The sequence below is a fragment of the Miniopterus natalensis genome, chromosome 20 (genome assembly GCF_054644295.1).
Source record: "Miniopterus natalensis isolate mMinNat1 chromosome 20, mMinNat1.hap1, whole genome shotgun sequence".
NCBI classification, from domain to species: domain Eukaryota; kingdom Metazoa; phylum Chordata; class Mammalia; order Chiroptera; family Miniopteridae; genus Miniopterus; species Miniopterus natalensis.
This window is the reverse complement of record NC_142100.1, coordinates 25635365-25662767: the sequence shown is the minus strand read 5'-3', so window position 1 is coordinate 25662767 and position 27403 is coordinate 25635365. Positions and strand designations below refer to the sequence as shown.

General features: G+C 44.0%; 1 protein-coding gene across 3 annotated transcripts in view; it reads left to right on the top strand.

The window, feature by feature from the left end:
• Positions 1 to 14196: 14196 nt before the first annotated feature.
• Positions 14197 to 27403, top strand: part of CLIP1 (CAP-Gly domain containing linker protein 1) — a 53060-nt gene continuing 39853 nt past the window's right edge. Inside the window, exons 1-5 of one of the 3 annotated variants that reach the window (XM_016219030.2) lie at positions 14197 to 14974; positions 16974 to 17167; positions 17939 to 18510; positions 24741 to 24865; positions 25338 to 25560. In XM_016219030.2, coding sequence (XP_016074516.2) covers positions 17053 to 17167; positions 17939 to 18510; positions 24741 to 24865; positions 25338 to 25560 — 1035 coding nt within the window. In that variant the 5' untranslated portion in view covers positions 14197 to 14974; positions 16974 to 17052. The remainder of the gene's footprint in view (positions 14975 to 16973; positions 17168 to 17938; positions 18511 to 24740; positions 24866 to 25337; positions 25561 to 27403) is intronic. The other 2 variants (XM_016219032.2, XM_016219033.2) reach the window with 2 other exon arrangements.

Here is a 27403-nt window from a genome sequence, read left to right as displayed (position 1 = left end):
CCCAACCGGGTCCGCAGGCTGGTCCCGGGCGGGACGGCGGGCGCGGGTCTCGGCTCGCCTGGGACCCGGCGGGTGCAAACAAAGCTGCCGCGGCGGGCGCCGGCTCCAGGCGCAGGGCGCAGGGCTCTGGGCGGCTGGGGGCGGGGCTCTGGGCTCTGGGCTCCGAGGGGCTGGGGGCGGGGCTCTGGGCTCGGCTCCGAGGGGTTGGGGGCGGGGCTCTGGGCTCGCCTCTGAGCGGCCGGGGGCGGGGCTCTGGGTTCCGAGCGGCCGGGGGCGGGGCTCTGAGCTCCGTGGGGCTGGGGGCGGGGCTCGGGGCGGCCGGGGGCGGGGCGCGGGGGAGGAGCCGGGCGGTGTCCTGCGCTGGCGGCGCGCGCCCGCCCGGCCCCGCGGCGGCGGCGCGTCACGTTCTCCCCACCCCGCCCCGAGCCGACGAGCCGGGAGGCGGGAGGCGGCGGCTGCTGCTGGTGCTGCTGCTGCGGCGGCCGCAGAGGTGCAGGTGGCGGCGACTGGCGGCGAGCGAGGCGGCGGCCGGCGGTGAGCGGGGCCCTCTCCCTTCCCCGTCCCTCCTCCCCGCGCCCCTCCCGTCATGCGGGGCCCGCGCCGGGCCGCCCGGAGTCCGTGAGGGGGCCGCGTCCGCGCGCCGGGACGCTGCTGGGGCACCCGGGAGCCCTCGGGGGGATGGCCCTGGAGGCCCGCGGTCCCTGGGGCGCTCCCCGGGGAAGCCGGGACTGTGGCCCGCCCTGTGCGCGCCGAGCCCGGCCTTCCCTTCCTCCGCCCGCCTCAAGATGGAGCTTGGACTCCTTGCCCTGCGCCGCCCGGGACGCCGCTCCCGCCCGGCGCCGCGCTCCCCTCCGCTCGGCCCTGGGGGGTCTGGGCCGGGCCAGACCTGTTGCCCCCGGGCGCCGCCGCCGGGCCCCCCGAGCCTTCCCCAGGCCCCCGTTCCCGGGGCCTGCGAGCCGGAACCCAGGGCACCATGGCCGTGGCCTCCGTGGCGGGCGCCGGCCGGCGGGATGGCCCTGGCCTGGCTGTCGGTGGCTTTTGTCCCCGTCACCCTCCTCCCCACCCCCAGGTGGGACTGTGATTCTTGGAGAAGGTGGGTGACACGAGGGGACAAGGATTTCCGAAATCACACCGCTGCTCGGTCCCCCGAACCTCCTGCCTGGGCAGGGGATTGGCCCGGAGGACAGATGACACTTGTTTAGAGGTTATTTTAAAAGCGGAGCCTTCCGATGCCCCTCGTTTGGGACGTCCCGGGCTTCAAAAACCTGATTTGGGTTTGGGGGGTGAATCCTGAACTCGGGGCTGTTTGTCCACTTCATGTGGCGTTTCCATCTGGCCGGGGCCGAGCGCCACCCGGTCCTCCCTTCACAGCCCCACCTCTTGGGCACGGAGAAATTACACGTTAAATGTGCAGTCCTTGTAGATACCCGTTTTTAGCAAAACTTGGGCACCAATTACCGTATTTAAAAAGGAGGGTGGAAAAAATTCTGCAACTTATTTTTTATTTTTGGATGCGGCAGCCTCGCCTTCCTGTTTTAGGTTAGGACAGTGTCTGGCCAGTAAGAGCTCAGTAAGGATTCATGTTGCTGCTGCTGATAAAGGTTATGATTCTGGTTGTCGTTACTATTTTATTATTACTGTTACTTACAGTGTCCACAAGTCCGGAGACTAAAGTCTTTGACTTTGGCTTTTTTTTTTTAAAAAGGTGTGTTTTTTTTTAAATTTTTAAAAACTACAGCTGACATTCAGTATCATAGTGTTTGACTTTGGCGTTGATAACCTATTGCAAGAATCCTCAGGTATGTTGCTCCCCAGCCTGGGGGCATTTTCCCCTCTGAAAATAACAATTAACGTTTATTGAGGGCTTCTTGGGTCAGGCTCTGGGCAAGTGTTTTATATGTTTTATCTCACTAATCAATCTAACACAATGAGGGTGCTGTCACTATCCTCATTTTATAGGGGAGGCTTGGAAAGGTTAAGCACCTTGTCCAGGGTCACACAGCTAATAAGTGGTGGTGTCAGAATTTGAGCTCAGGTATTTTGACTCCAGGTTCTTAATAATTAAATTAGTATAGTAAATCTCTAGCAAGAAGCGAGGCCGGCCTTAATTAAAGCAAAGAAGTGAGTGATTGCTTGGCCGAAGACTGGTGCTGAGTTTTTAGGGTTCAGAGAAAAAATGCATCTTAGGCATCCCTCTAGGCCTGGTTCAAAGGGGTAAACAAACGAACTAAAACTTGGTGGAAACCTGCAGGTATTCCATCTGAAGATAAAGATTACACCCTTCTCTACTTTTTCAACCTTTTTCAACAATTGCTTAAGCTCCTACGGGTGTCTAAGCACAACATAAGCTCTAGTTCCTGTTATTTATAAGTTTAGAATTTCGAGCCCTTATTTATATTTAAAATAATTTTTTTTAACCCAGCGTCTAATATTGAGTCTCTCACATCTCACATGACCCATAAATGCATGTGAATTTAACTTAGTAATGTTTGATTCTTGTTTTTTTAAGTGCTGTCTCTGTTGGGACAATAACCATATTAATAAAATTTATAGTGTGATACATGGTAAGAAAAAAACAAAACAGGGAAGGGGGAGTATTAAGTTTTAGATAGAATGGTCAGAGGAGACCTTGCTGAGAATGTGACTTTTTAGTAGAAATCTAGAGGAAGTGAGGGAATGTAGATCCAAGAGGGAAGAGGGAACAGCAAGTGCAAAGGTCCTGAGGTGGAGGCTTGAGAGGGGGCCAGATAATTTAAGGCCATAAATGTAGTTCTAAATATATACTTATTAATAGTGCTTTAAAATAGTGAAAGGTACAGAATGCCATGTTATTAGTGACTTTGATGAAGAAAGTTAAAAGTGGGGGAACTGCACTCAAAGAATTGTGTTAACTTACTAAAAGAATTTTGTTAACTTACTAAATTGAACCCGAGCTTATGTTATGGTAAGCAATTTAGAGAGTTTGTTGGCAGTGGAACCCTCAGTGGCTGGCAGAAAGGCTAGACCAATACTTGGATGTTCAGACTTGCTATTGGGTGTATACTTTCCTGTTTGTGTGCAGGATCTTTGCTCAACCCTGGGAGGCCTTGTAACTGATATTTGCAGGTAGAGCTTTTTCCTGGAATTGTGCTCCTGGAAGCAAAGCCTTCCTTTTTTACTCTCAAAAGTTTCATGGTTCAAAATTTATGTTTAATATAAACCTTTATGTTGGTCTCCTGAATCTTAATTGGAAAGCAGTGGGAGGATCACCCTGGATATGATTTTTTTAGTTATCTGTTTAGGGAGGCTTTAAATTGTTATAGCATCTTATATATTTTTAATATATGTAGTATATGTTTTCCCTGTAGATAGAACTCAAAGAATCCATATGCTTTTTTTTTTAAGCTTTTTTTTTTTTTTTTAATGTCTTTATTGTTTTCAGAGAGAGGAGGGAGAGGGACAGAGACAGAAACATCAGTGATGAGAGTCATCAATTGGCTGCCTCCTGCACGCCCCCCACTGGGGATCAAGCCCACAACTTGGGTATGTGCCCTGGAATCGAACCACGATCTCCTGGGTCACAGGTCTATGCTCCGCGGCTGAGCCACGCTGGCCGGGCTCCATGTGCTTTAAATCAGCATTTGAGTTTCAATGCGCTTTTAAGGGAAACCATATTGACTGATGGTACTACATAAGACTTTCAAGACTGACCTCTTCAGATTTCAATCAGGGCAACAGAGCAGGCCCTTTTTTTTTTTCTTTTGGTAGGTTGGCAGACTTAATTAACCAACCTTGAATTTGGCCAGGACATCTGGGTTAATATCCTGGCCCTGGCACCAAGTACCAAGGAATCTTGGCCAGTTAGGCGCTCCCCCCCCCCATCCCCCAAGAGTCCATCTGGCACTTCCAGAAGGACAGATTCCACTCATACTAACTCAATGGGTGGGTCTGTTTTTTTAATTGTCTATGTTATCGTGGTTCAGCAACAAAATCTTACAATATTCTTTGCAGAACATTAGAAAAGAGGAAGTAGCCCTGTTACAGAATCCCCACTGGGAACCTTCTCTGGTATGTGTTTCCCTGGGGAAATGCACTCATCCACCTGGCCTCAGGAATCCCAATGAGACTACAGAGACATTTTGCCGCCCTAATGTTTTATATGAGCAGAAGGTCTGATATACTTCTGACTTGAATTAAGTAGTTTGATATTTGTGTTCTCCTTTGCTTACTTATGTCTAAGGATAGCTTGGATTAGATTCCAGTTTTAACTCTGCCCATTTTTTACACTTAAAGTTGCCGAGCCCTTGATTCACTGCATCTCTTCTGAAGTTAAGGGCCTAAGATTCAGATGTTCAGAGTGTACATATCGTCCGGAGTCAGGATTTGATGTATAAAGGATGTATAAAACTTTAATGTTTTGTTTTGTTTTTCTGATTCTACAAATCCCTAGTAAAGTAGTGCACTGAAATATTTGGCATATCTTTTTCCTCTCTCAGGAAAGATAAGAGGTATTAGGGATCTTTTACTAAAAATCTCGTAATCAAATCATTTGGCCTCCTGCATTCTCTCTTTAACTGATTTCTTCCATAGAATGATTTCTTTCTTTCTTTCTTTTTTTTTTTGTAATCTCCACCCGAGGATATTTTTTCCATTGATTTTTTAGGGAGAGTGGAAGGAAGATGGGGGGGGGGGAGAGAGAAACATGGGAACTGGGGATCGAACTTTCAATCCAGATACACTCCCTTGACCAGGAATGGAAGCCACGATCCTTTGGTGCTCGAATCATCGTGCTAACCACTGACAACATGGCCCAGGGCACCTCCCTCCATAGAATGCTTTCTTATTGGAGATGCTATGTTCTAATACCTAAGGCAGGAAGGAACCTGTTTAGACTTTTCTTTTCCAGGCTGTGGAATAAATAAACTTTATAGGCAGGATAGATGTGGTACAGTACTGTAATTTTTAAAATTTTTTTAAGGAACTGCCATGCTGTTTTCCACAGTGACTGTATCATTTTATATTTCCCCCAACAGTGTACAAGGGTTCCACTTTGTCCATAACCCCTGCCAACATTTGTTATTTTCTGGTTTTCTTTTTTTTTAATTGTAGTTATCCTAATGTTTGTGAGGTGGTATTCTTAGTGTAGTTTTTATTTCCATTTTTTAAATGATTAATGATGTTGAGCATCTTTCATGTGCTTATTGGCTATTTCTATAGCTTTGAAAAAATGGCCATTCAAGCCCTTCCAACCTTGAATTTGGCCAGGACAATTTGAATCTGGTTGGTTGTTTTTTGTTGAGTTTACCAGTTATCTTTTAATTCATATATTCATCAGGCGTTTATTGAGCGCCTAATGTAGGGAAGCACTAGCTCAGGTGTTGGGGATACAAGTTGAGTAAAACAGGCACACATTCTCCCTGGGGGGAACTCAGGGCTGTAAATGGAAGTGAGCTTATGAGCAAGAATTCAGCTCTTTGCCTGGCAGCACAGCCCAACCGTGTTACCTTATGGAACCTTGTATAAACTGCTCAGCCTTTTGGAGCTCAGTTATCTGATCTGTAAATTGGGGATGATGGCTACTTCCAGTACTCTTTGTGACGATTAAATGAATTTATGTAAAACTGAGTACATGTTAGAACTCTTCTTTCCCCTTCCCTTTATTCCCTGTGGCTCTCCCGACTTCCCATTGCTAAAGGAATCAACACCTCAGTCTTCTTCTTTCATTTAAGTTAGAATGGAGGGAAAACCCTCTTCTACTACTACGGGAAATGAGCACCATTCTTCCTGCCATGGTTTAGAAAGTTGAGTTGAGTAGGAGTGCCTTGCCAGTACTGAAGGCCATATTTTAATTGAACAGTTGCCACTCAAGAACTTGTCATTTGTGAGGAGTTAAATATTCAGCATGGAAAAACAACTCGTGCTCCTCATGTCAGAACTTGTGCCTTTCCAGATTTCAGGCCCTTTAGTGTGTGTGTCAGTTTTATTTTCCATGGCTTAATGACAGGAGTGGTGGTGGTGAGGTCTTTCTAAGGTAGAACCTGTTGTGTGTCTGTGTAGAAGCTGATCAGAACAGGTAAGAAAATAACAATGAGGTTGAGTGTTAAGATCCAGATGAAACCAATTTCTAGTTTCCATTTATAGCGTGTAGGGTGGTTGTATAGCAAACTATCTTAGGGGCTTGTGAGTAAATTTAGTACAGTGTTACCTTCTCTTGAAATAGCCAGGTATCTTCGGTAGGTATTGTGAAAATAGAAATGTGGTTATTTTTTCCATTGACTCTAAAGACCTATGACCCTGGGGTGGGGAACCCCAATAAATGTACATCACTCAGAGGGGAGGGGGAAGTACATCCCTAAGGGAGGGGGAATGTCCCAACTATTAAATTTGCTCATTTGCAAAGTGAAAATAAGAAAGCTTTTATAAAGAGAAAAAAGCCAACACGGAAGTAACTGATTCGTGTGTGAGTTGTCTTTGTGCCCCTTTCTTGTTCAGAACAAACAGTTGGTATGTGTTTGCTTTGAGTGGGGGCAGATCAGGCACTTTTACTCATCAGCATACTTTAGGCTGGGAGTCTTTCACCTGGAGGTTGGGCTTTAAGTCCTAGACTGTTAAGTAACTGGGACCTTAACAAGTGATTTCACTTTTTAGAAGTGTTTTCCTCAGCAGTAAAATGAGGAAGTTGAACTAGATTGCCCAGGTCTCTTCTGAGTGAAATTTTGTGATGCTATATTAAGCACAGTTGCTCCTTTTTATGAATTAGTATAATTGACTGCTGTCGACCTATTAAGTTCGTTCTTCTGGGAGATACTAACCAGGCCTAGTCATTTCAACCCTTTTAAGATCTGTCTTAAGTTGAAGGTATTTGAGTTACAAAGGCACAGGATTTTGTAGAAACTTGTGTTAAATAAGCAAAATAGCTCAAATTATTCAGCTTTTCATGTCTGCCCCCACTCTCCCCTTTTCTGTTCTTTGGCAGATGGAGGAACTTTGGGAGGCTGCTTATTTTTTGCTCCAATCTAAGTAGCAGGAACATAAAATAAATCTTCACTCAGACTGAGCTGTACAAAGATGCAGGCACTTTGCACCATGGCCCAGAGTTCCAAAAACTTGTCTCATGCTCCAGCTTGCTTTGCCTTAACTGCATTTTGGCCCCCTCTCCTTTTTACTTATTTTTACTTCTAAAAAATATCTCTTTATTGATTTTGGAGAGGAAGGATGGGAGAGAGACAGAAACATCAATGATGAGAGAGTCATCAACTGGCTGCCTACTGCATGCCCCCTACTGGGGATTGAGCCCAAAATCCCAACATGTGCCCTGACTGTGAATTGATCCAAGATCTTCTGGATCATAGGTTGATGCTCCACTGCTGAGCCACACCAGCTGGGCTTTCCTCCTTTTTAAAACTGCTGGAGACTTTGAAACTCTGGGTACAAATTGTATTCTGTACTGTGTCATACACTAAGTTTTAAACATGTAATTTTCAAGCACAAAATAATTTTTTAAAGGGTTATATCTACCTATTGATACCCTGAATGTTGACTTTATTCAGCAGACATCCTAAACTTGAGTCTCTAATTACTTAAAATTTTACTTCTGACTTTGATGGAAAGAGGTGGCAGAGCTTTGTCAGTATCTTATCATGTGATATTCTCAAACCGTCACTTAAGGTTGGTAGGCCGATTTCATAAATTGCTTTGTTAAGGGCTCTGCCAGTTAGAAGTTGGAAGTACAACTCCCTTGTAGCACCATTTGAATTAAGGAGCCAATTAATTTTTCCCCTCACTGGCTCGTGTCAGTCCTTTAGTGTCTAAATGGACTTTCACAATGATCTTTTTAAACGGTGACTGTACTATTTGCTTATCTTTTATCTTTTGTACTTTACCCTGGCTGGAGAATGCAGTTTTTGTTTTTTAATTGAGTTAATTTAAAGCTGTTTGAGTCTGGTCTATTTAAGAAATTATATCCTATATCATGTATGAAATATCCATAAATACATATGTAGATAAACATCAGTGCAAATAGATCTTAGTGGTCCTCTGGTACAGTGAGGTGACAGGAGGCTAAGGAAGACCCAGAGTTCTGCTTCCTGAAGTCTTCCTGATATTTTTTGGCTGGGACGTTCCAGTGAGTGCTTTCCTTATGAGTCCAGAGTGATGCAAGCAATAGGGCCTATCCAGATGTGAGAGAACAATTGGAAGGTTCCCAGGGGGTGGAAATCTTTGAGGAAATATTGATGTTGATGACTGTTCTTGTCAGTGGAGTAAAAAAAGGACAGTTTGCATTCCTTTAATACTCAGTAAACTTTTGCTCAGGGATCCACCTTGGATCTGAAATTAATAAGGGATGGCCCCTTGTAAGTGAAGACAGTGACGACCATGTCTTTGAAGAGTAGCTGTGATCACTCTTATTCTGACACATGGCTCTTTGGAGTTAGTCTAAGTAAATCCTGTAAAACAAGGGATAAACTTGAGAGGGAGTTGTGGACCTTAACGGAAGTATTGACAGGTGGTACCACATAGTTAAGTTGGTGTTTTTTACATTTTACCTGTTTTTCTCATGTCTTCTTTTCCCTTCCTTAAACTGATTTTATTATTTTGTGTTATGTTTTATAATGGTTTGTGAAATGTATAAATTTGGCAGTACAAGAATATAAGCTCTGACTTCAGCTTGTGGATTAGCTGTAAGTTTATCAAAAATAACTTAAATGAACTGCGAGGGAGGCATCAGGCAACTTTCACACCTTGACTGACCACTCATGTGCTTGCCAGGTACTCTGCCCTGGAGGAGAGGCCTCCCTCTCCATCCCCCATGGAATATTCTGTGTCTTTGTTCAGACTAACTGGTTTCCCAGATGTTGAAATGTGGGACAGTGCCCCCCCCCCATCTTACAGTTTAAATAATAGTCAAAGGCAATTTACTCAAGGTTGGGGGAGAAATATCCAATTAGTAAGAAACGAGTTACTGACAACTGAAGTCACATCCTTTACCCCTTTCTCCCACAGTTTTCCCTGCAGTCCTCAAGCCTGTCTTTCCACAAGTCCTTATCACATGGGGTTGGTTTCCTGCAATCAGAAAGACTGCAAAAGCTAAGCTGCTTCTGTAGAGTACCTACCGCTCTCCCTCCCTCTGTGCTTGAAATGCTGCCTCCCGCTATAGGGCCTTACTGCCAGTCTCCAGCTCTCAGGATCCTTTCTTGTAGCTTGAGACACGCTTATTAAATTTTCATCTGTAACTCAATCGCCGTACTTTGCTTTGAGTTCTGTGTGGGCGTATTTTCAAACTCCAAGTGTTGAGCTGTCAGTTTTACTGGGCCTTGTGCTATATACAAGCAGGGCTTCTTTATACATTACATATCCCATCAAATGGGGGTTTTAAAGGTAAATGCTATTTTTTCTCTTAAGAACAGTTAAATTATTCATAGTTTTTTATGAAAGAGACTTTGTGCTCTTTTCCTCACTTATGTGTTGTAATGATGTAGGAAAGACATTTGTTGTCTACCCAGGGGGACTTGGGGTATCTGTGCCCCAAGTTCATTATCAGTGCCAACCCGAGAGCTACTTTCTCTTCTGCCTCAAACATGTATTCTAGACCTGTAATGTCCAGTGCAGTACCCTAAGCCACATATGGCTGTTAAGCATGTGAAATGTGGTTAAATCTAATTTGAGATGTGCTCTAAGTATAAAATACATAATAGATTTCAAAGACGTAGTATGAGAAAAAAGAATGTGAAATAGCTTATTAATTTTCATATCGATTACATTTTGAAGTCATATTTTGGAAATATTGGATTATATAAAATGTTATTCATTTCAGCTGTTTCTTTTTAATTATTTATTTACTTAAATATTTTAGTTGATTTTTAAAGGGAGAGGAAGGGAGAGAGAGAGAGAGAAAAAAACATTGATCTGCTGCCTCCTGCACGTCCCCTACTGAGGATCGAGCCCACAACCCAGGCATGTGCCCTCACCAGGAATCGAACCTGCAGCCTTTCTGTGCACAGGCTGATGCCCAACCAAGCCACACCAGCGAGGGCTCTTTTTAATTTTTTAAAACATGGTTACTAGCAAATTCAAAATTTTACATTTGTCTCGCATTATATTTGTATTGGACTGCACTGTTCTGTAAGAGTATAGTAGAATGATATAATTTGAGACTTATGGCTCATGTATACTACTGACTAGAGGTAGTAATTGAGCAGCTTGCCTATAGCTGCATTGACCTACTTTTAGGAGGCTCCAGGGTTGGGAAATCCTCTAATGCTGTCGTGTTCATCAAATGCTTAGGGAGGGATGAGTTCCAGTTACTTAATGCTCTAGTAAAAAAATCGCAGTAGTCCAGCATTTGGTGGATTCTTCTTTTGATGCTGAGTCAGTTCAGGACTTTTTAGAACTCCTGGTATGTACCACATATTTTTCTAGGTCCTTTGGATGCAGAGACAGATCTCATCTCTGAGCATGAGGGACTTAGTCACAGCATGATATGCAAACAAGATGGGAATGAGCGTGATTCATGGTTCAGTAATAGAAGACTGCACAGTGGCGAGAGTAGCCCAGAGGAGGGGGGGAGGGGCAGGAAGCGTAGTCAGGAAGACCCTGGAGGAGGTGCGGCTGCTTGTACTCTTAGAACCAATTCCTGAGAAAGTGTGGGCTTTGGGTGTAGAAACAGCCCATTTGCTGACGAGGCATAACTGTACCCTTCCCTTCTCTGGACTTTAAGCACAGTTCAGCTAGGATGTGAGATGTGTTTAAATTGGTCCCCTGCAGGCCCATCAACTTATTGATTATATTGATTGTCTTTTTGTGAAGTTATAACCTTCCGTGTTTTACTTGAAGAAAACATGTAAATGCTCTTCAGTTTTGTTTCCTTCAGCCTTTTCTGTATATACGGACATACACATGTGAAGAACTGAAAGGGGGAAAAATAGAAAAACTTGCCATTTTTTTAGTGGATACGCAAGTCAGTTTGGAGAGCTACCCAGTGTTGTGTAATGTTTCCAGTGGCCGAAGCAGACGAGCTCAGGTTACATTGCGTCTCTGTGTGTTGGGGGTGGGGGACAGCAAGTGACACAGCACACGACACTTACATAACCATGACTTCAGGGAACAGGATCAAGCTGTGAATGAACATCTCAAGCTCAAGAATATGATATTAGAACACAGCCTTTGAATTTTTCTCCCGTTTGTCTTGAAAATCAGCCTCAAAAACCTTTCTCTCAGACTAGACTTCCGTGACTCTCGGATCTTCTTTCCCTTTGGTTGTTAAGTTCATGGGCACATAGCGTTTTAGGATTAGAAGGGAGCTCAGAAGTCTCTGAGTGCAGTTGTCTACAGGTAAGTCACTTAGCCTTCCTGCTGCCGGATGTCTTTGGGTTCCCTCTGTTGTAGCCTGCAGCCCTTTCCTGGAGGCCCAGCGAGAAACTCTTTCCTGGCAGATTAAATTCATGGCCAATTCTTAGACTCTCCTTTGCCTCCCAACACAATTTCCAGATGTAGTAAATAAAGGAGTGTGTTCGTTTTGCTGATGGGACGAAACGGACTCTGAAGGGACTTGGGCTGAGTGTGGAGCTGTGATTTGCCTTGGATGATACAATGGAGTGTGCCAGGAGATGCTGAGCTTGTTAGAAGCTGATCTTATCAGAGTTGTCTTCCTTCTGCACTGATGGCAGAGGACTCTGCTTACCAGCTGCCGTCACTTCCCTTTTACGTTTGAATCCTTGCCCTTTCACTTGAGTTTGGATCTGAAATCCAAAACAGTGGAACCACAAGAGGGTGGAGTTAGAAATGGATCTTATCTAATCAGTATCTTCAGGATATGAAGGTGTGGGGAGGGGTCGTATACTTGTTTGAGGTCATTCAGCTGGGAAGTCCTGGTGTTCATTACGTAGTCTAATTTTCTTTTTATACATTTGTATTTTTAAGCCACAAATTTTTTATAGGTAAAGTAATAAAACAAAAACTAAACAAAACCTTAAGAAATCAGAGAAGAATTGTGTTCCTTTTTATTTGACCATGATTTATACTATGCTTGTTTTAGGGAACTGCTTGTTTTGAGGAACCTCTTATTTCTGTAAATTGCTTAAGTGTTTTTTAGGTTATGAAGGGTTGAGAAGGCAGCGTGGTTTGGATTTTACTAAAACATCCTCTACAATAAAAATTTTGTGTTAGATGTCAAATATATAGTTATCAACTCATCACCAATCTTCTTATGTTAGTTTTAGTTGGCTGTAGTACTTTTACTTATTTGTATAATTATGCTTTTTTGTGGTATGAAGCACTTCTGTCTCAGGTGCTTATCCTAAAAGTTTTTTTGAGCAGCTTAGCCAGGATGATTGCAAAGCTCTAAGCAAAGTTTCCGATCTCTTTGCCCCACTGTATTAGGTAAGATAAGCTAGCTGCTGTAACAAGCCCCACTAAGTCTAGTGACTTACAGATGAAAGTTTATTTTCAGTTATGGAAAAGCCCGGGGTAGGTTTTTCCTGATGAGGGAGTGGGGAGGAGGGGCTCAGGGGTTAAGACTTCTTCCATGTGGGGACCCCGCCGTCCCAATCCGTGCCTTTGACGTTGCCCAGCTTGTCTTCATCAGGCCTTCGCGAGGGCCTAGAGCGTGGGGGGTCGCACGTGGGAAGATTTTATGGGCTAGGCCTAGAAGTGGTGCACAGGTCACACGCTTCGCTGCAAAGGGAGCTGGGGAATATGGCCTGTTACTCCCGGAAGGAAAATGCTTGGCGACCCTGGACCCCGCCACTGCGCGCGCATCCGCGTCTCGTCCTGCGTGCGCCCGGCTCGTTCCCTCGCCGGAAGCGGGCGCGGGGCGGTTGGTTGGGCGTCACCCGCGCACCTTGAGGGCACGTGCCTGGGCTGCGGGCTCGGTCCCCGGGAGAGGGCGTGCATCGTGTTTCGTTTTCACAGCGATGTTTCTCTCCCCTCCTGTCTCTCTAAAAACTAACTAAAAAAATAAATAAAAATCTTTAAAAAAAAAGAAAGAAAGCAGCCCAGTCTGCTTCCTAACTCCCTGGTTGAAGCCATTTTATTGTGGCTCAGAAATCATTAATATTTTTTTTACTGCTAATGAAATTATACCTGTTCATTAAGTAAAATTTGAGAAACCCGAGAAAATGCAAAGATGAAAACTAACAGTAATCCCAGCACCTGCGGGTAATTATTATTAATCCTGTGTTATATTTCTTTCCAATTAAAAATTTTTTAATCATGTAGAACTATTAATAAAATTTCACTAATTCGTATTTTGTGCTGGCTTGCAAATGCCAAAACTCAGGAGGGTGGTAAACAATAACAATCTGGGGATTTTGTCTTTTCTCAGCAAAGATAGACTATTGCAGAACTGTGGTGAGGTTTTGCACTTTTGGCATTTTTGAAAGGAGCTTCTTGTTTACACATCATAATCCTCACTTCACAAACAGTAAATACTGAGGCTGGTGAAGTTAGCGATGTATTAAAATGGCAAGGCAGGGATAACGTTTAAACTTTCTGATCACTTCCTACTCAGTTTTCAGAATTCTTAAATATAGCTTCATTTTCAAGGAGAGAAAACTAAGGAAAGGTGCTTCAAATTGAACCCAAATAAAAACTTGAAAACGTGAAAGATATAAAAATACGTTTCTGGGGGTGAGCTGAGTTCTTAGGTGGGTGTGCTTTTCTCTGCTTACCTGCGTTGCTTTCTGGTCAGCATTGGGGAAGGTGCTGCTGATCTGAGATGGGAGGATAATTTATTGGGAGAGAAGGTACGTTTCCTGAGTCATCAGCTCCAGATACAGGGATACAGGACCTTTTGGTTTTTCCTTAAAGTGCTGAGGTTGTATCCTAGAGGCAGACCAGCATCAGAATTCCTGCTTGTGAGGTCATTGTCATGACCTCACAGCCAGGATTGCTCAAAATGTTTGCCCAGCTTCTTGCAGGATATGAGCCAAGGCCTGGGCCGATTCTCCAGACACCATGAGGTACCGCTGTGTCCCATATTGCCAGATTTGTGTTGACTTTTCTGTGACTTCCTGTGGATAAAAAGTGGACATTGATGTTAGGCCCTCCATAGTTCACTGAAAAAGATTTGTATAACGAAAATCACTGTTTTAAAACATCCTCTGGCAGAACATTTAATAACAGAAAACTCAATAGAAGAGCAGAGATATTTTACTGTGTGAATGAGTATGTGGTTAACCATTTGCTATGACAGCGGCATTGCAATTGCCAATAACCATTGGCTCTATTTACTATGAAATTTCTAAGGTTTACTTCCCTAAAAGAAATGATTATGCCCTCTTAAATTTGTTATATAGATCAGATCTCAGAGTTAAATCACAAACCAGGATGTTTTATCTAGTTCAACATTTTTGCTTATTTCAGGCCTGGCTTTTTTTGTCTCTTAAAATAAACCTGTAGGTTACGCAGAAATAAATAACACTGTTCATCTAGTGTTGATGTTTAGCAACAAAGCTTCCTATTTTTAGGTGGAACCATAAATGTCTTCATAACAAGAGTGTCAGAGGAGATCGGGCAGCTGAGCCATATACATCCTGGAGCCTTTTCCCTGCATCCGTAGTTGGTGCTTGGAAGTAGATTGCTCTTCCTGCTTCTCACTGTTGAGAAGGTGCAAGCAAAACAGTAGCTATTTTTCAACTGTTCAGAAGTGAGTTGAGTTCTAGAGATAAATATTTTATAAGTGGTTCTTGGCTTGAAAAAATATTAGAACTATGGCATCAGTCAGTGGTGTAAATAGAGGATTCTGGGATCGTGTGTATAGTGTATGTTGCAATCTTGTTTGGAAAGTGAGATTATAGAGTAATGTGACTGACTTACGTTTTGTGCTTTGTGAATTCTTGGTGCTTTACATATGTAGGTCGTTTTAGTGATGCTGGGACTAATGTTTTCATTGTGTCTCATCTTTTCTAAGGACTCTGGAGTCACACTTGTGTTCACATCTGCTTCTAGTCGAAGAAATGCATGTGTTAATCTGAGGCTCTCCTTCACTTAAGAGAGGGTAAGAGTAATAGCTAATCCATCGCATCGTAAGGCTTAAGTGGGATGATAATGTGCATAACAATTATTTTAAATTACTATATTCTGTGTTATGGTCCTTACGTGTTGGGGGGGGGGAAGAAGGGTAGTTTGTCCTATTTTAGGTAGTTTGTCTTTATTCAGTGAGCATGGGCATCAAAAATTCTATTATGTCCAGCGTATTAGTAGAGCAAGAACATCCCCCCCCCCCCCCTTTTGCCTGTGTTTTGGATTGGTTACTTTCAACATGACACTCGCATTGTGCAGGAGTGTTGCTTTTGGTCATTACATTTTGTGGATAACCACAACCAAGGCTTTGATCTTTCGTTTCTCAGTAAATTGGTTTTTTAGAGCAAGCTCGACATGCCATTCAGTAATAATGCATGAAGCAGAAGCTTAAATTGGAAGATTAAAAACCCAACATCATTGTTCCCAATTCTTTTATTGAGACAGACTAGACTTCTCTCCTTCATTAAATCTTGGCCACAGTTCCCTGCTTTGGGATTCATGTACCTTGAGTGGACTGGGAGCTAGGGGCATGAAGACTATACAACTGAAGTTGTCAGCTTTGAGTTTGTGACCCTTCTTAGGTTCTTGATAAGCACTTGCCTCTCTTTCTCAGGCTGAGGCTTAGTCAGATTTTTGTGAGTTTAGGAGGATGTTGAGCTGCAAGGTTTGAAATTGGCCAAGGCTTGCCTTGTTGCTTTTCGTGGTGGTTTCCAAAAATTCTCTTCAGAGAGGAGTGCTTGACCTGAGCCCAAGAGTCTACTGCTGCGGCTGAGGGAAATATTTTAAGGACAACGTCTTCTCTTTTCGTCACCATCATCGTGTTTCCTGGACCATTGTGCCTCCTTTGTCTGTCCTGTTCTCCTGCCTGACTCTTGTCACTTTGATGATGCTGGGCTGAGGTGAAGAGTGGTGGGCCTCACGGTCATTCCTGCACTTAGCCTGTCCCTGTCCTCCTCAGATTTTTTGTACATGTGAGGAGCCTTTCTCAGCTGAGTCCAGAGGGGACTCAGCCAGTCCCCTCTCATCGGTCTAAGCAAGGAACTGCGTGCAGCTTGTAGGTCGTGTGTGGAGGGTCTGACAGTAAAGCAAGTGGTTTCAAATCTGACTCTAAACTGGAACCAATGGCCTGAGACCAAAGTTGTAGATTCATACCTGATACTGAGTAAATCAGAAGTTTACTGTGTTTCTGTAGACAGAACAAAGTTAATTTTCCTTCAGCATTTCCTAGATACAGCTTTTCCTAGAGTTTGAACCCTTCTCTAACATATACATATTTTTGTATTGAGTATTGCATAATTCTTTGAATTTAAAAAAATACACAGCTAAAATAGACTTGCGGTCAATAAAACTTATGCAATACAGAAGCGAATGGAGTGAAAACTGAAAGCTCTCCTCTCCTCCTCCACTAAGTTAGGTGCACATTTTCCTGAGTCCTCTTTCGCAGATTGTGTGTTTGTAGGCACTGTATGTACTGAGCTGGTATTATTAGATACTATAAAGAAAAGTGAATATATTGCTAGTGTGAGCTACTTGTCTTCAGGATAGCAAATTGCTTTAAACCCACCTCAGCAGCATTTTGTGTTTTTAATATCTAGTGTTTTCTAGGTTCCTCAGTTCAGTGCAGAGATGGTTTATTATCATAGATAAGAAAAAGTTTAGGCTTTGAAAGCTATTTTATTTTTTATTTTATTCTAAATATCTTTTTATTGGTTTCAGAGAGAGGAAGGGAGAGGGAGAGAGAGGTGGAAACATCGATGACAATCAGCTGCCTCCTTCACGTACCCTACTGGGGACTGGGCCTGCAACTCGGCATGTGCCCTGACTGGGAATCGAACCAGTGACATCCTGGTGCATGGGACGCCCAACCAATTGAGTCACACTGGCTGGAGTGAAAGCTGCTTTAATAATAACTGTAGTTTCTACCTTCTTTCTCCTATAGATTCTATACTCTTTTTATATTTTTCTCTTTGCAGATTTCACCCAGAGACTGATTTCCCTGTAGAACCACCTGCAGCTGTATCCATGGTCGGGGAGAGATAGTGGAGCAGGCACATGAAAAGCAGCTCTGCCATACCGAGGACAATGAGTATGCTGAAGCCAAGTGGGCTCAAGGTCCCTACCAAGATCCTGAAGCCCGGCAGCACAGCCCTGAAGACGCCCGCTGCTGGTAATGCCTTACGTTTTCCTTCAGAGCCAATAAGCTACAGTCCCCTCTGAAGACTCCAATGTGAGGATTTTAAAAAGACCATCTTATAAAACTTCATATTCTTGAAAAATATTTGAAAAGGCTTTAATGAATAGAATATAGCATTTTATGTCTAAAAGTCTGAGTCAGTGAAGAGTTTACCTTGTAGGTTGTCTTTATTTCGTTCAGTTGGTTTCATGTCGGGTGATAAGTAGTTGTCGAGCTAAGTGCCTTCAGCGTTCGACGCTACAGTGATGAAGGACGGCGCATTCTGCCGGCCTGGAGTCACGGTGGCGGCTGCAGCACGAGCGCCCCCTTCAGTAACCCGAATGCGAGTTTCTGGCTCAATGGCCCTCGTCTCGTCGGCTTTCACTGGCTGCTCAAATGGGGGAACGAAGCCCATCTCGGGATCTGAGGGCATGTTCAGAGTGGGGGTGAAGTAAAGAATGAAATCAGGCCTGTGTTATGAGCTTTGGAAAAGGACCAGTTTTCTTCTTTCTTATTTTACCTTCTTCAAATCTTAATTGCAAGTAAGGATTAAATCTCACCAGCTCCCTGAGGTTCAACAGCACTGAAAGTGATAGCGCTGGATCAAGTAATTTTTGTCTCCTTGTTAAAAAAGAAAGAAGGAAAAGCAGAATTCCTCTGGAGGAGTGGCCGTTCCTGTTGCTTTGGGCTGTCCCTAGTTTATTTCCCTTTAAGTTGGGAGTTACCTGAAATTGAATGTCCTCTGATCCTTTCTTCCGTTTCCAGTTGCAGCTCCAGTAGAAAAAGCAATCTCCAGTGAAAAGGCATCCAGCGCTCCTTCCTCGGAGACGCAGGAGGAATTTGTGGATGACTTTCGAGTCGGGGAGCGAGTTTGGGTGAACGGAAACAAGCCCGGATTTATCCAGTTCCTGGGAGAAACCCAGTTTGCACCGGGCCAGTGGGCCGGGATCGTTTTAGATGAGCCCATCGGCAAGAACGATGGCTCGGTGGCAGGAGTTCGGTATTTCCAGTGTGAACCTCTGAAGGGCATATTCACCCGGCCGTCCAAGCTGGCGAGGAAGGCGCAGGCAGAAGAAGAAGCTAACGGCCTGCAAACGACTCACGCTTCCAGAGTGAGTTCGCCTCTGTCCACTCCTGCAGCCAGCATGACGGGCTCCTCCCCAGCCACCCCCTCAGGTATTCCTCAGAAGTCGTCCCAGCCAACAGCAAAGGACCCTCCAGCTACACCGCCGGCCACCAACCTTACAAAAACGGCCAGTGAATCTATTTCCAACCTTTCAGAGGCTGGCTCCATCAAGAAAGGGGAGAGAGAGCTCAAAATCGGAGACCGAGTACTGGTGAGTCCAGACACCCAAGTCGTGTTGAACTGAGATGTACTGATCACTGATGAGTGGTTGACATACAGGCTCAGAGTTGTTCTGGAGGGGTGACCACTCACCGAGAAATTAATCAGCTCTTCTGGTTGTTCAGTTTATGTGTAAACGTACTACAGATTAGAACCTGGCCATGTAGCTTGAGCATAGTATGAGCATAAGTTTGCCGTCATCGACTCTGGTTTAATCTCCCAGTTTAGCCAAAAGAATATTGAATTCATAACTTAGTAACTTTACTTGAGAAAACAAGCTCAGAAGTGGACTTAGATTTCTTTACAAAAGTTTTAAAAACATGTATTTTTCTTTTGCTTTAAGGACACACAAGAATTTCTTTTTTCCCACTAAAGTGAGAAAAAATTAAAGTACTAGTCAGGTAGTGTGCTGTTTGGCTGCTAAAACAGAGAAATGACAAGGTCAAGTTGGTCTGACTCATAACCAGAGGTCTCCATGAGAATGTCAGGAATAAAGTGGCCTGGAAGAAGAGTAGGAATAGCCAGGCAGAAGGAAATGTGGGAGGTGAGAGAGAACGTTCTAGCAGAGGAAAGGGCAAACTCCCGTGATGAGAAGGGGTTAGTGTGTTGGAGGAAGAGGCCAGGTTCTTCTCCCAGCTGCACCTGGTAGGAGATGAGCCTCGTTTACTAGGTGGGGTCTGCAGGGACTGGTGGTGACACAGGGCCTAGGAAGATAGGTCGTATGAAGGATTTTGGTTTCGTCCTTGGGAGCAGGGAGAGTGACGAGCAATGTGATTGGGTCTGTAGTTTGGAAAGGTCACTCTGGCTGCTCTGTAAATGTAGAAGTGGACGAGAATGGATTTGGGGCGACTACCCCTTGAAGAAGTTGGATGTTGAGAAGAGGGTGGTCAGGCTGATGCTGGAAGAGTGTTGAGTCTAGGGAAGGTTGTGTTTATTTTTTAGTTTTTTTAAAGGTGGCAGAGGTCCAGAGTGTTAAATATCCTGACTGAAATGGTCTAGAGGAACAGTATGGAGATACAGTAGTGGCAGTGGGCCAGTGATGGAATGAGCTTCCTGGGGGGGGTGGGAAGAGGGGGGCACCCTGGGCACACACAGGGCTTGACTGGCCTTTGATTGAGAGGGAGACTTGCTCCATGTTTATGGGAAGGAGGAGACTGCAGGTGCGGGTTGGTTTGGAGAGGTTCACGTGGCATATTTCTAGGGAAATTTTAATTACATGGTCAGAACCAGCATGAGTCTTATGCAGATTCATACAGGATTTTATTTGAATCGATGACAGTCTGAAGTCTTATGAGTGTGTTATTGAAGGTGATAGAGTTATTTACTGCCTTTGGTTAGTATTCCTAGGAGAAATTACAGGAGCATCTCAGAATGACAGTATGTTAGAGCTGGAAAGGACATTTTGAGACCATCAAAGGCCTCCTTTTGCCTGTAACACTGAAGCCTAGAGAAGAAAGGTGACTCGCCTTCAGGTCACACGGCTGTGTGATGTATGTCCTCATTTATCCCCAGCGCCTATGTTTTTTATACTTTAACACGCACTCTGTTTAATAGAAATCTTTCATTTAGAATTATAAAACATTCATACTTTAAAGTTAATTTATTAAGGAAATTAGATTCAGAAATCTAAAATATTTGATTTGGAATTTTCCTAATTAAAGAAAAATTCTGTTCATTACCAAAATCCCAATGGAACTAAGATGATTAGGTCATTGTTATGTGATAATAGGTGTAGAATTTTCCCAGTCCCACCCCTGGCGCCCACATGGTTCATGCCCGTGGAGGGCAGGGGTGAGCCTGCCTTCCCCATACAGCTTGCCTGTGTAACTTCAGTCTTCCTCTCATTCAGTCTTCATGCAGGAAAGGGGACTTCTGTATTAGGTATGATGTTTAGCCTGATGATATCTGTAAGATCCAACGATAGGAGCTCCTGAGATGTGACTGTAGCAGGCATTCCTGTCTTGAGGAAGGTGGTCAGGGCTCGAGAAAGATCCCCCTTGTCACCTCCCTCCATATGCTCTTAGTCCTCGGTGGGGTTCCTGAGTGCAGAGAGTTGTGCTGGCTTTGGTAATATCTGGAGACTTGAGGAGGGTGAGGCAGAGCTGCTTATAACAAACCCACCCGTGGCCTTCCCATCTCTCTCCGGTCTCTCTGTTTTTCCACTGGTCCTCATGCTTCGACTCTGAGACATCCCTCCTTCCAGACTGAGACTCCCTAGGGTAACTGCCCTGAGTATTTCTGAGTTGGTCTTGCTGCATTTTCGGGGTATATAGGGTGTTTCAAGGATGTAATGTCAGGTTCTTGAGAAACGTGACTAACTCCCAACTGTTGTGTTTCAACATGGCTGTCTCCATGTCCAGGACTGTATGTTCTACGCTGGATTCTCTGCTTATGACTATATGTGAGAAGGAGATTTCAGACTTTTTTTTTAAGTGACAAGCTTTATCTTTCTATGGGCTGCTCCCGAGGCTCTTACACTAAGAATCTTATAGTTAAATCTGTAGGTGTTTCAGATACTGTGAAAAGGGGAAACAAATCTGAGGATTAAAAAATATATTTATAAGATTTATTCTGCTTGTGTTTGAACCTTAAATAACTTGCAGTTCATCTGGTATGTCCTTTTCTGTGTGTCTTTCTTCATTAGTTCAACATTGTGTCTGAGATTTCTCTCTATAACATGACATTTAAAACACACTCAGTGGGGTCATATTATACACACACCATTTCACAATGCACTTCGGTAGACTTGCTGCTCTGACATGCATGCATTACCGTCCCTCTCTCTTTTTTTTTTTTTTAAATATATCTTTATTGATTGCAGAGAGAGGAAAGGAGAGGGAGAGAGAGATAGAAACATCAGATGAGAGTCATTGATTGAGCCCACAACCTGGGCATGTGCCCTGACCAGGAATCGAACCCCGATCGCCTAGATCCTAGGTCAATGCTCAACCACTGAGCCACGCCCGGCCGGGCCGTCCCTCTCTTATTTTAAGCTAAACATATTTAACTGGTATCTGTTTCATTTTTAAATATCTCTATGGAGGTATAATTTATGCACTCATTGTAACTATATAATTCAATGACTTTTAATAAATATATAGAGTTATGCAGTCAGTTTTAGAATATTTCTGTCACCCCCCCCCTCCCCAATGTTCCTCATGACAGTTTGCAAGTCATTTTCCACTCCCACCTCCAGCCCCGGGCAATCACTGATCTGCCCGCCATCTTTTCATGGACATTTCCTGTAAATGCCAGTGTATAACATGTAATTTTTAAATGTCTGGCTGCTGCTTTCACTTAGCATATGCTTTAAGGTTCCCCATGTAGTTCATTGCTTTTTATGAGGGAATATATTCCATTTTATGTGTATGCCACATCTTACTTATCTATTCAACTATTTATTTAGTTTTAATTTTTAAAAAATTTAAAGAATTTGTGCTCATAGTTTATAATGTTCAATTTTGGGTGCTTATATTAAAAAAGAGTTCTATGCCCATTCTCTAAGGTAACAAGTTAACCTGTCCTCTTCCCCTCCCCCCCCCCCCATTTCTGATATTTTTGAGGTCCTGGATCATGGAGTTAATATGCTTTTCAGGAGGGAAGATTAGTTTCAAGAGTTATTTATAGTGCAAGTCAAGCCTAACTTTTTTACCTTTTTTTTCACCAGCATCTTCATAATTATGTCATCTTTTCTTTGCCTGTTTGTTCTGGGGAGAGTTAGAGTTTATAAGAGAATATCTTCTGTACATCATCAGCTCTTGTCATGTTATTTTTAAAGGGGGTTTATATACCATCATTTGTTACAGATGGGGAGACTCAAAATGATGTCATCAGGAAGCCACCTTACAAAATCTTGTTGCTCACAAAATTCCTGTGAAACAATCCCTATTACCACTCGTTGGACTTTTTACAGCTTTGTAAACCAAGGCCATTGAGACTAAATGACTTGTTTGGGCCTTGATAATGAATAGATTGGCGCGTTCAAGGAGGATTGGGTGTTTCCCTGGTCCTGTTTGTGGACCCTCCTCAGCCCAGCAGTTTATCCCTGCGCTTATTTTCACATGAGCTTATGAAAAGGGTGTTTGTTTCTGTTCCCATAGCATTTTTTAGAAACCTCTTTAAATCACTTTTTACGGAAATTGTTTGAATCTCTCCATCAGTGGCGAACACTGTTCTGTTTATCTTTGTATCCTAAGGGCCCAAACACTCAAGAAATAGTATATCGAATGAATGAGTGAGGACTTAAGAATCTAAGATTTGCTAAAGCATGAACACAGCTAGGTCTTTCTTTAGCTGAGTTTGTCTTCAGCAGTGATTTCACATTTTGACGTAGGTTGACCATAGTGTTAGATATTATGTGCTCATGTTCTGAGAATAAAGAGAATGAGCAGTCGTTAACTTGGTTTGCCATGGAAATCTATTTCTCGTTTTGATGTTTAAATTGTTTTCTTGAATAATCTATCTGCCCCGAAACATAGACTTGAAAGTTGTGGCTTATAATAAATGTAAATGCACACATTAGTGTTCTCTGTAACACATGAGACGTAAAACCTAACTTTATAAAGTCATGTTTACATGCTTAGAAAAAATTTTGACTGTAGAATGTTTAAGTAGGAAAGTGTTTGAATGATCTTTAGGACATCATGTAACTGAAGATACTTTGAATGATTGCTGACGATCTTTTACAGGGAAAAGGAAAGTATCTTGTCTGTTCTGTGAGTCAAGACTTTCAGGTTTGGTTGGGAAAAAGTATGAGAAAACTGCCCATTTTAGTTACTAAACAAACTTAGTGGCATGACATTTTTTCCCAGGGTAAATGTGTATTATATTACCTGCATTTAGAGAAACAGTTGCCAATCTGTTTTGTGGTGACTTTTTATAAAGCTTCGGATTTGAATGAAGCCTGTGGTTTGCTTGGAGCTTGTACTGACCACAGCCTGTCAGACGCCTCGTGGAGAAACAGTCATCATGACAGTAACTTCGACTCATCCCCAAAGAATCCAGCAGATTATCTGAGGAGATTGCATCATCTTTAGCTAATGTGCTGCATGCTGTTCACATGACGCTGGTTAGACTTGCTCTGAAGCAAGTGTGGTGTAGGAGGGGGAGGAAACTGAGGCCAGTTTTATATAAGTGACTGTTTATAGATTCCACAAATACCAGTAAGAGTGTTGGAAGGTCAGATGTGCTGAATCTAGAACTGTAGTCTCATTAGCTTGTGCAAACTAGCTGCTAACATACAGCGTGTCCCAAAAAAGGGCATGCACACTTTAGTAGCTGATAGCTCAATTTTGAAAATGAAATGTATTTTAATAAACTCTGTCCTTATAATTCAAAATTTGTATATACATTTTTTTGGGACACCCTATATATTGGACTCCTGTGCTATCTGTCAGACACTGCTAAGTAGTTTTATGTGGATTATTTTACTTAATTGTCACAACAGTCCTATAAGTACTCCTATTTAACTTGTGAGGAAATAGATTTAGAAATTAAGCACCTAGACTGGTTAATAGACAGAGCTGGCACTTGAACTTGTCCAGCTTTAGAGTTCACATTAGCGTATTTCCTCCTTTTCTTGCTTCCGAGACATAGGTAAAACCTCAGCCATGGGATGTCTTTTTCCTGTAGTTGGTTCACACAGAAAAGTGGCCTTTTCTATGGAGGTCCCAATGGAGGTCACCTTTCATTCATTCAGCGCATGTTTGTTGAGCACCTGGGCATTGTGGGTTACAGGGCCGGATACAGCAGAGTTCCTGCGTGGAGTGTCACCTCCCATGACACCAGCAGGTGCCCTCTTGTCAACCTTTACATGCCCTCCCTGCCTAGAGTACCTTGAACCACAATGCTTTTGTTCTTTCAACCAGTTTCACAAAATGTTTCTCTCAGAGAAAAAATACATAACTCTGAGACTTTGATATTTTCTATCGTCAACAAAGGGGTTAAACAGAGCTGGGGGGAGGGATATGTATCATCCCAAACTCATGAAAAGCTAAATTCAGAGAAAAAAGTAGAAACAAATGTCTTTAGCATTAAAAAGCAAAACAAAAAATAAACTTAGTATTGGTCTTAGGGAATGAGGGCAGAAGGAACAGTAAAGCGAAGGGAGCAGGAAGGGAGCTGAGAGCCATGCAGGGCGCAGCGCTGCTGTTGGCTGGAACCGCAGAGGATGAAGCTTTGGGACTGTGTTCATCTCTTCATTTTAACACTCTCTCCTTCTAGGTTGGTGGCACTAAGGCTGGTGTGGTCCGGTTCCTCGGGGAGACAGACTTTGCCAAGGGGGAGTGGTGTGGTGTGGAGTTAGATGAGCCTCTGGGGAAGAACGACGGTGCCGTCGCTGGAACCAGGTTTGTCTGGAACTGCCGCATCTCATCTCCCTCCCGCAGGGGAAGGCACTCCCCCAGGTCTCACCCATGGTGTCTGGTAGCCGGGAGTGTCGCGAAGCACGGCTGGAGTTAGTGCTTGTTCAGTTTCCTTTATCCTGTGTTTGGCCCGGTTTTATCAAGTGGGATCCCTGTATTGCTGAACTCTGCTGGACGCTCATCTGATGGTAGAAATATTTATTCCCTTCACTACCTTAGTGGCAGATGAGCCATCCTGTCTCTGCGTATCATATTGTCATTTACGAGTGTGTTTTCTAAAACATTGTTAAGGTTATTTATCAGCCTTCATCCGTGTGAATGCTGCATGCTCTGAGTCACCCCCACTGATTGGTACAATTGACAGCAAACCAGTCGTGACTTATGAGTTAGGAGTTTTTTTGTTTTAGTTATTTCTCATAATTAAGGTTTTTGTTACTGTTCTCATTGCTCTCTAAAGGTATTTTCAGTGCCAACCCAAATATGGCCTGTTTGCTCCCGTCCACAAAGTGACCAAGATTGGCTTCCCTTCCACAACACCGGCCAAGGCCAAGGCCGCTGCTGTGAGGCGAGTGATGGCCACCACCCCTGCCAGCCTGAAGCGCAGCCCGTCGGCATCCTCTCTCAGCTCCCTGAGCTCGGTGGCCTCCTCCGTGAGCAGCAAGCCCAGCCGCACCGGATTAGTAAGCCTCCCTTCCTTACCGCATGCCCTTACGGCCAGTGCACCTGCTTTGCTTTGGTAATGCTAAGTCGCCCCTTGCCCTTGTGGTAAATGTTAGTTGTACCTTGTGAAGCTCCTTACGAGTTTCACAGAATAAAACTCTAGCAAGAATAAAGTTTTTATCAACCCCTTTCAGATCCTTAAGGCTTTAAGTTGTAACAGTTCCTGGTGAACCTGCAGTCACTGCTGAAGAGATGCCTGCTTTTCTCTGAAATTACTTTGGGCACAAGAATGACAGGAAAATTGGGGGCTCTTTTTCTTCAGGGACATAGGTCTCTCTCTTCAGTTTTATGAACGAAAGTATTTTGAGAAAAGCCCTGTTCTTAGAATTTTAACGTTCCTACAGTCTAATCCTCCGAAAGCAGCTGGTGTGTGGGGTGTTCCTGCCTTGGGCCGGGGGACCGGGCACCTCTGCAACTTGAGGGGTGCTTGCAAGAGCTGTGTTTTGTTGTCTCCTCTCCATCTCCTCCCCTCATCCCTTCTTTCTTCTCCCTGTTGACATTGCTAAAAATAGTCATCAGAATTAAGATAAAATAAGCAGTGTCCCGTTCTGGTTGTTAACCTGTGTTTTATCAGGGTCAAAGCAGTGACTTTTTGGGTTCACCCCCCCTCCTTTAAGCTTACTTACTGGAAGTGAGGCAAACACTGTCGAGCTTTGAAATGGCAGCATTGCCCTCCAGGCGGATTCGGGATCTCTGCATGATGATGGATGGTGAGCTACAGACAGGAGTTAGAAGGTTCGGTGGTGTGGCCTTGCTTTGCTCTCTTCAGGTCGATACAGGGCAGGGTAAGGAAAGGCGGAGGAAGCTGTCCTAAAGTGGGGGCTGAGCCCTCTGCTCGCCGGCTTCCTTCTTCGTATGTTCATGGTAAAGTAAAAACCCGCTTGGATGATTGCATGTTGCATTTGAAAAGAAAGTCTGCGCCTTCAACAGAAAAATTACAAATGGACTTTATGAAGAGGCTTGACAAAAGCAATGAAGTGGAGGGGAGGAAACAGCTCATTTCGGACAAAGCTTATTCCAGGGATCAGCCAACTCCAACGTGGGCATCCAGTCTGCTTCTCCAACCCTGGACAATTCCACAGAGGAGTCAGGTCTGGGTTAGGATTCTTTCTTGAGTAATTTCTATTACATTGTAATCTTAAGTCCCATTTCTTTGGGAAATAACCAAGCTGCCCCCCCTCCCCACAAGCTGCTAAATTACTTAAATCACATAGGCTGTGTGAGGCTTGAGGAAACAATTCTATCATTTAATTAGCCTGGAAATTTCCAGGGTTTGATTGGATCCCCTGCTCTCATAGTTAGCAAATCACCTCACTACAAGTTGATGGCGGATCCCCATCCTCAGTCTGCGTCTCAGACGAGAGCATAGACAAACTGAGGAAGACAAGAGCCTTCGAGCAGCTAGTGAGGCTCCAGCTGCAGAGGGTGAGGCCAGGGCTGCGTGGATGAGAGTCAGCGGTCGCTGGGGAAGCCACCCTGGACACACACTCACCAATGGATGAGGCCTTTCCTAGACCACCAGCCTCTGAAGCCTCGCTTGGATGAATAGAACTCGACTTGCCCAGTTACCTCTTAGCATGTAGTAAGAGGTTCTTTTCTGTGTGTTTCCACATGACTTTAGCCTCAGGTTGGAAGATGGGGTATGTGAAACATGACAGCTGAGACCTGCTCCTAGCCCATCCTTCACCCACCTGCCATTCTCTCCATTCTCCTCTCCCTCCCCCATTCTCCTCTCCCTCCCCCCCATTCTCCTCTCCCTCCCCCATTCTCCTCTCCCTCCCCCCCATTCTCCTCTCCCTCCCC